This window comes from Cynoglossus semilaevis, chromosome 8, assembly GCF_000523025.1.
Source record: "Cynoglossus semilaevis isolate Cse_v1.0 chromosome 8, Cse_v1.0, whole genome shotgun sequence".
NCBI classification, from domain to species: Eukaryota; Metazoa; Chordata; class Actinopteri; order Pleuronectiformes; family Cynoglossidae; genus Cynoglossus; species Cynoglossus semilaevis.
In genome coordinates, this window is record NC_024314.1 from 14,447,557 (window position 1) to 14,455,426 (window position 7,870).

Here is a 7,870-nt window from a genome sequence, read left to right on the forward strand (position 1 = left end):
GACGTCTCCATCCAGGTGGTGGTGTTGAACGCAAGGCCCGTGGTTCCAGACGCCTCCTCCAACAAGTCAGCAATGGAACTGTCGATGGTCATTGATGACCAGGAGGGCAAAAACGTTACAAGGTGGGGCAGGAGGAGCTCAATCATGGCCTGGGAGACCACGCTGGAGGACGTGCTGGAGGACGAGGATGAAGAAGAAGATGATATGGAGGAGGAGGAGGAGGAAGAAGAGGAGGAGAGCGTGCTGGAAGGAACCGTGCTGGAGGCAGGTGCTGAGGAGGAGGAAGAGGAGGACCGGACCATGGAGGAAGAGCAGAAGGCAGGAGGAACTTCTTTTAGAAAGCATTCAGCTGTGTACCACTAGGATGTTGCTGACGTTTGGTTACAGTTTAAATGACTTTTTTAACTCCAGTTATTTACACATCTTAGCTTTGTAATTGTCCATTTGAAGCTAGCTACAGGCTAACTATACTTCTGACGTTTTCTTGACATAAACCTGCGTGTAATCTCTGACTCTTTATGCCAACTGCAGATGAGTGTAATTAGCCATGTGGCTGCTGTTGACCTTTCTTTAGCTTTAATTTGGCTGTTGTTTATGTGTGTGTGCAGTCCGGACACCAGGCGGCGCTGCGTTTGGTTCTGGAGACTCAGATCAGAGAGGAGGTCAGTGCGGAGTTCATGGAGCTGTTTAGAAACATGCAGAAAGACTACAGGTGGGTGACATCATGGTCATGTGACCTGACGCAGCAGGAGCTCGGTGTGGTTTTGTCTGTGTGTGAGCCTAACGTGTGTGTCTGAGTGTGTTAGCGAGCGTCTGGAGAGGGAGAAGGAGATCTTGGAGGAGCGAGCAGAGAAAAGACTGGAGATTCTGAAGAACCTGTTCAACAAAACTGTCAACCAATCAGCTGATGAGAAGGAGAGTGACAAGGTCACACACACATCACCACCTCAGGACACGGCTGTGTTGGAGAGGCTGATCAGCTCCATGACGGAAGACCTGGGCAAGATCAGAGAAGATGCTGAGAGTGTTCACCACTGTCTGATGGATGACACACACACCTTGAGTACACACACATGAACACACACACACACACCCCTCAGGTACATGGCTCTTGTGCTTTGAACTTTGACCCCACTCTATCCTCTCCCTGCAGAGTTGGAGGCTCTGCGATTGGAGAAGCAGCAGTCACATGACCAGCTGCAGGAGGCCAATGAGGTAGAGTAGAAACTCTGTGATCATCAGGGTTTATTTTTGTCCAACACGGTGGTTGGTGTTTGGACGTCAGAATGGACATGTTGACGTGACCGAGGTCACATGACCTCACGTGTGGATTTTCACCTGCAGCGTTTGCAGCAGCAGCGACAGAAGCTGATGGAGCTGAAGGAGATGTGTCTGCAGAAAGATGACATCATCACCAGGCTGCAGGCCGCCATGGACCAGACGCTGGAGGACACAACCAGAGACGTAAACTGATGATCAATAAAAAAACTTCTCCTGTGAAGGATTGGTCAGGTTGTTGGTTAACTTCTCCTGTGAAGGATTGGTCAGGTTATTGGTTGTTGGTTGTTGGTTATTGACGAGGTGTTCTCTCCTCAGAGAGCTCTGGTGGAGACTCTCAGGTCTGAGCTTCTGGACCTCAAGCAGAACTGCTGCTGTGGACGAGGGGAAGAGGAGAGCAGGAAACGCCCACGACAGGATGCGGGCACTGAGGACACTGGACGCGGGGCCGAGAAGAGAGGTAGAAGGAGCAACCTTAGAAGGAGGAGCTGAAGGAGGAGCTGTGTTTATGAGGAACAAGGTTTCTAATAAAACATTTTCCTCAGTGATCCTGGAGGAGGAGATCTGGAGGCTGCAGGAAGACAACGAGAGGAAGGAGGAGACCATCGCCCAGCTGAGTGAGAGGGAGGCACAGCTGAGGAGGAGTGAAGAGGATGTGCAGACAGAGTTGAGGAGGAGGGAGGAGGAGGTGGAGGAGCTAAAGAAAGAGCAGGCGTCGCTGCAGCAGAAGCTAACAGGTAGGAGCTGGAGTTCACAACGTGGAGACCATCCAATTAAACAAAATGAAGAAACTACTTTGTCCTCCTCTGCACCTCTCAGACCTGGAGCAGGAGGAGGTGTGTTCAAACTGCGCCTCCGTGTTTTCATCCCTGGAGGCGGAGCAGAAGGAAGTTTCCAGACTGGTGAAGGAAAACAAAGCTCTGGTGAACGGGATGTTCCAGCTGCAGAACCAGGTACTGTTGCTCCTCCTGCTCCTTCTGCTCCTGATACTTTGCTACTTCATTAACTCCTCCTTCACCTCCTTCTTGTCCTCTTTGTTTCATTCATCAGGTGAACAGTCTTCAGACGCAGCTCAGGGAGAAGCGTGAAAGCTGTGATGGCCTATCAGAACAGCTGGCTGCTGCAGAGTCCCGCCTCCAAATAGTGCAAAACCAATCAGACGAGAGGAACAGAGCCGTCGTCAGTCTGACAGAGGAGAGAGACAACCTAAAACAGGAAGTGACAGTGAGTGTCGACAGTAATTAGACTGACTAGTCACAGATACATCCATGCTGACACTGAGCTGATTATTGATTGATTGATTGGTCGATCAGGGGCAGGACGAGCGAGGCTCCCACACCTTCCACAGCATCATGGAGGAGCTGAGGAAGGAGAGTGCCGTGGCTCTGCAGCAGTCCACAGACAAATCTGTGCAAATTCAGGATCTTCAGCAAGGAAGGAGTTGCCTGCAGGAGGCGCTGTCTCTCAGGTGCTCCTCTAACTGCTCAGTGGCTTATTGATAGTTAGGAGTGTATGGTTGATGGCCAGCACTGACAGTTTGGTTCCCTCTCCTCCCTCCTCTGACTCCTCTTCTTTTGTTTTTGGTCTTTATTTCTAAAAACCACCATGTTCCCTTTTGTTTTTGGTCTTTATTTCTAAAACCCCCGTGTGACCACCATGTCTCCTCCCTCCTCATTTCCTCAACGACCTCTAAACTTCTACAGTGAAAGACGCTGTGCCGAGCTCACGGAGGAGCTGGCCAATCAGAGAGCAGAATTCAGTCGACTGAGGGCAGAGCTGGAATCAGAGGGCAGAACGCTCCAAGGACGCCTGGAGGACATGAGGGTGTCGGAGGAGGAGAAGAGAAGGGAGGAGGAGAGACAGAGGGAAGGTGAGGAAGTCTATGTAGGGACAGATACAGACAGAGACTTTTTGACTCCATGTCCGTTTGTCTCTGACTCCATGTCCCATTGTCTCTGTGTCCCAGAGCTCCAGCGACTGTTGGCAGAGAAGGACAAACTTGTGTCAGAGACTCTGAGTCAGATGGACACACTAAGACAAGGTAACGTGTCCTCTGTGTGAGACAGGTCATCTGGGGGGCTCTCTGTGGGAGGAATAACAATAATGTGATGACTGTGATGTGATCGTCCATCAGAGCTGCAGGAGCAACAGAAGGAGAACAGGGTGGTGACAGTGGTGGAGGAGCTGAAGGAGGAGATGAACAGACTCCAGGAGAGGAGGCGACTAGTGGGCAACAAGGAGGAGGTGGAGGAGGAGGAGGAGAAGAACAGGGAGTACAAGGCAGTGAAGAAAGAGATCGAGAGGCTGCAGAGAGACAAGGTCACAGAGGTCACAAAGGTCAGATTCACAGAGCTGGGGATCTAATAATGATCTCTACATAAACACATAGAGGGGGCGTTCATTTCAACTAGATCAACATGAGACACAAACTGACAACTTTATTTCTGGACTTCAACGTCTGTCTCTGTCTGTGTCAGGTGGATGTCCCTGTCTGTCCTCTGAGGTCCAACATGACTGACAGGAAGAAGACCAATAAAACCATAGGGAGGAAGAGGAAGAGCAATGAGGTAGAGGTGTGTATGTTGTCCTTTCCCCTTTTCTCTTTCTCTCTCTCCCGCCGTCCCTCCCTCTCTCTGACTGTGCCTGTCTCTTCCAGGATCTTGTTTTCAGTGAGAACAAGAGGAACAGGGTGAGAGATAAAGTTGGCACCAAAACACCGGTGAGTGAGAGCAGAAAGAAAGTCCTCTTTAAATGCACAAAGTTAAGGTGTTAAGTGTTAAAGTTACCGAAATAATATTCATAAAAAGGTGCTGTGTTTGTGTGTGTTTGTTTGTTTGTGTTTCTCTCGGGGTGCCCAGTCCTCAGTCCCCAGTCCAGTGAAGGACAGGAAGGACGGAGCCTTCCAGAAGATCGGAGACCTGCTCCACAGCTCGCCCTCCATCCTCAGCAGCAAAGGTAGAGACAGATCCTGTAACCTGAAGTATCTTGGTTTTATTGAACTTTGACCTTCATCAAACGTTCAGAATAAAAATGAGAGAAAATAAACAATTCCATCTCGACAGTCGATAGTCTGTCAGTATGGAAATTCAACAGTCTCAGTGGTGAGTCGGTGGACAGATGTCCACCAGAGTCCCTCAGCTCTCTGTGACGTCCTCCTGTCTCCTCCACAGCCAAGACCATCATGGGTCTGGTCAGTGGACATTCTGCGGAGCGGGAAACCAAACCACGCCGAGGACGGAGGAAACTTTACAAGGTGGACACGGTGTCTCCACTCTTCAAATCTCCAAACACGGTAAGGCTGATGTCCGTGGCCGTGGGACAGTGGCATCCACCGCAGTCTTTTCATGTCCTCTCAGGAAAAACTCTCAACCTTTTCTTTTGACCAGGAGTCTACAGCAGCGGAGGAGGAGAAGGAGAGTGCTCACACCATCATCAGGAGACAGCTGCGCTCCAAAACCTGCAGGAAGTGACGTCACTGGGTGATGACATCACAGTTTTTTATTATTTGATTCTTAAATTGTACAGTTTTTGTCTGAAGAGCTTTTGTCGCCGGGAAGAATAAACACTGACGGGTCTTTTTCATTGGTTGAAAATAAATGTGATGCCCCGCCTCCTCATCGGCTTCATTTTCATGTATGGTGCCTTGAAAGGGTCAAAATAATTTTTCTTGATTAAATACAACAAACAGAAAATGCAATTTTTTCCAAGACGGTTCCTTTAATCCACATGATCTCATTTCCACGTTTGACACTTCTGGCCTCAATGCCAGATGTACAAAAACAATACTGATCATGTGACCGATGACAGGTTAAAAGACAGCTGGCAGTTTGGCATTACATCACACTGTCAGTCGTCTCAAAGTGACGGTTGAATTTTCTGATGTTTCCCATCCGACGGGAGTGAACATCTGTAACAGCTTCATGACACTTCCTGTCAATGTTCTAATGTAAAACCGCAGTTTTTATTTTGAAAGTAGCAGAATGTGACAACAATGTTGTCTTTTTTTCATGTAACCTTCATAAATGTGACCCAAAAAAACAATGTAACGTATTATATAACTAAAGCATGTACACTTGAAAAAATATTTTTTATAACAGACCTTTGCTAGGTCTGGTTGCTACTCTTAGCAGCCAGGAATTTGTACCCGCAATCAGTTTGAAGAAATAATGTAGCCATGGTTAGCTGTAGGGCTAAACATGGCCACTGCTAGCTAACAGGGGCAACCCAACGAAAATGAAAAGAAACATCAGTATCGACACTTCTCGCAAGACTGTTGGGATTGGTAACAATCGTTGCTAGTGCTACCAGTCTGAGGTAGTGTTTGTGCCTCCACGTCTGCCAATTCACAATGTTAACTTTATTGTTGTTGTCTCTGTCGTCGTGTCAAGCAGTATTTCTTCTTCCTATACGAAAAGCTATAACAAACAACACAACAAAAATATAGTTAACCAGCGTTTTTGCTAGCCTCCAACTGTAAAGCACCCACTGTGACAGCATGGCTTAGCACATGCTAATCTAGTACCTCACAACAAAAAAATATAATACGTTTTTGGAAAGAAAACTTCTACTGATCTCTCAGTATCTTGTCTAGTTACTACAGTACAAAGGTACAGTTGTTGTTTGCATGTCGAGTCACTTTTGTGGTATCGTACCAGCAACCTGAGCTTTGTCTGTGTGCCTGTGTGTGTGCGCGTTTGCAGACAAACAATTTAACTAATAACCTTCCCCGTCCTTGTTTCTGTGTCCTGTCGATACATTTGGTTGGTCCATTTTGTGAAAACTTAGAAGTCATAGGACATACAGTCTGATTGGTTCAGACTGGCTCAGGGGGAGGGTCTTGTGCTTTCTGTCCACGGGAATGACGACACCAGTTTCGTACAGTAACAGCTGTAAACAAAATTATTGCGCTGGCCAGCAGGGTGGCGCTACTGAGGAAGAAGGTGGCGCTGTAACTTTGGGTGATGTCAACCAGCCAACCTGTAGAACACAGAATAAGAGGAGTGAGAACAAAGGTCCCTGCTGGATGCTGCCAAAGCAATGACTTTCACTAGCTTCATGTGATTAGCATTTTCATTTTGCTAACAGCAGCGTTCATAGAGAAAACAGTGATTTTCAGCTCACAGGGACACAGCAGCTGCTGGTCCACTGGCGCCTCCTGTGGTCAGTACTGAGCTTGATCTGGTCAGATGTTTTTTAACATAGAAGCTTTATGTGAATCAGTCATTTTTCTCTCTGGACGTTTATTTAGCCAGCAGTTCTGTGTTGTGAAGTTAAAATGCTAACGACCAAAAACAAAGTAGTTAATATTTAACCAGTGGAGTTGATAAATTAGCAGTCTTTAACATTTAGTGTTATTAATGGTAGCTAAAGGTAACACAACAGTGCTTTAGCTGCCTGTGTCCCAGCAGAACAAACATCAGGCAGCTGTGCTGACCAGTCAGTGATCTGTGTGTGAACTCTGTTTGTGGTACTATAGCTGCTCTTTGATCTGTGTCCCAAAAACATGATGTAATAATAACCGGCCAATAGGCTAACAGCACTGTTATCTGTTATGAGATGCTCATGCAGACCAGAACAGGTGTTCTTCAGGGTTTTGCATGAATTTGATTTCACCTTAGGATCAGGAAATCTCAACTTATTTCTCTTTTAAAGCTGATGTTTCAGGAGTTTCATTTACCATAATAAATGTCCTCTGAGTTTGTCCTGTGTCTCCCAGGACCTGAGTCGATCCCTATATTTTTATTTTGGATGAATCATTGCAACATCTGGACCATGTCGTTGTTTTAGATAATTCTGTGCTAACATTTTGCTCACTGACAGCCTGGTTGTGCAGGGGGTGGGGGGGGGGGGAGGGGGGGGGGGGGGGGGGGGGCACTGTAAGGTGCCAGGGGACGCGTGAGGAGCTTCCAATGGAATATGGCACAGTGGTGTACCACTGCTGTAACGCTTGAAGGATAACAAGCCTCCAGTCACTAGGGGGCAGCAACTCATACAGTGGTTTTATTCTTTTGCCAATTGTGACGTTGTTGGTAACAGGATGTTAGCTTCTCTAGCCTTACCTCCGATGGGTGGGCTTAAGAGGTAGGGGATGGCGTGGAGGAAGTAGACCACACCCAGCGCTGAGGACAGGTACGGTGCTCCCACCACATCCGATGTCACTACAGGGATCAGAGCTACGTAGGCACCGTCGAAGTATCCATAGAGGACAGCGAAGGGGACAAGGAGAGGAAACGAGTGAAGCAGCGGAACCAAGAGGCAGCAGAGACCTTCCATGGCTATGGCAAAACTGTAACAGGCCAGGCGGTACGGCTTCACACACCTGAAGAGCAACGCAGTGTTAGCCAAGAGACACTAAAAGTTAGCCACTAAAATCTCAGTATTAAAACCAAAACAATGTATCGAAAACAGAGTTTGTAAAAAAGAGCCATCATCATCCGACCTGCGATCCGTCAACCAGCCGACTGTGATGTTCCCCACGATGTCGATGATGCCCAGGATGGACATGAGGAAGGCAGCGTGTTGGTGGCTGACTCCGGAACTCAGAGCATACGGCACCAGGTAGACGAAAGGAATGCTGCAGCCGCTGGCCCTG

At 47.9% G+C, this 7,870-nt stretch overlaps 2 protein-coding genes across 8 annotated transcripts in view; one reads left to right on the top strand and one right to left on the bottom strand.

Annotated features, from left to right (window-relative positions):
* The window catches only part of kif20bb (kinesin family member 20Bb), a 15,867-nt gene extending 10,897 nt beyond the window's left edge, over positions 1–4,970 (top strand). For all 3 annotated transcript variants that reach the window (XM_017034295.2, XM_025057634.1, XM_008314963.3), the window contains exons 16-31: positions 807–1,060; positions 1,151–1,215; positions 1,345–1,464; positions 1,597–1,738; positions 1,824–2,015; positions 2,098–2,231; positions 2,329–2,502; positions 2,592–2,746; positions 2,982–3,148; positions 3,245–3,319; positions 3,413–3,615; positions 3,756–3,851; positions 3,935–3,997; positions 4,137–4,233; positions 4,449–4,570; positions 4,665–4,970. In XM_017034295.2, the coding sequence (XP_016889784.1) occupies positions 807–1,060; positions 1,151–1,215; positions 1,345–1,464; positions 1,597–1,738; positions 1,824–2,015; positions 2,098–2,231; positions 2,329–2,502; positions 2,592–2,746; positions 2,982–3,148; positions 3,245–3,319; positions 3,413–3,615; positions 3,756–3,851; positions 3,935–3,997; positions 4,137–4,233; positions 4,449–4,570; positions 4,665–4,748 (2,143 nt within the window). In that variant the 3' untranslated portion in view covers positions 4,749–4,970. The remainder of the gene's footprint in view (positions 1–806; positions 1,061–1,150; positions 1,216–1,344; positions 1,465–1,596; positions 1,739–1,823; positions 2,016–2,097; positions 2,232–2,328; positions 2,503–2,591; positions 2,747–2,981; positions 3,149–3,244; positions 3,320–3,412; positions 3,616–3,755; positions 3,852–3,934; positions 3,998–4,136; positions 4,234–4,448; positions 4,571–4,664) is intronic.
* A 403-nt stretch (positions 4,971–5,373) lies between these two features.
* slc16a12b (solute carrier family 16 member 12b) overlaps positions 5,374–7,870 on the bottom strand; it is an 8,488-nt gene continuing 5,991 nt past the window's right edge. For all 5 annotated transcript variants that reach the window (XM_025057639.1, XM_025057640.1, XM_025057641.1 and 2 more), the window contains 3 exons: positions 7,718–7,833; positions 7,338–7,597; positions 5,374–6,255 (listed from right to left, as the gene is read on the bottom strand). In XM_025057639.1, the coding sequence (XP_024913407.1) occupies positions 6,092–6,255; positions 7,338–7,597; positions 7,718–7,833 (540 nt within the window). In that variant the 3' untranslated portion in view covers positions 5,374–6,091. The remainder of the gene's footprint in view (positions 6,256–7,337; positions 7,598–7,717; positions 7,834–7,870) is intronic.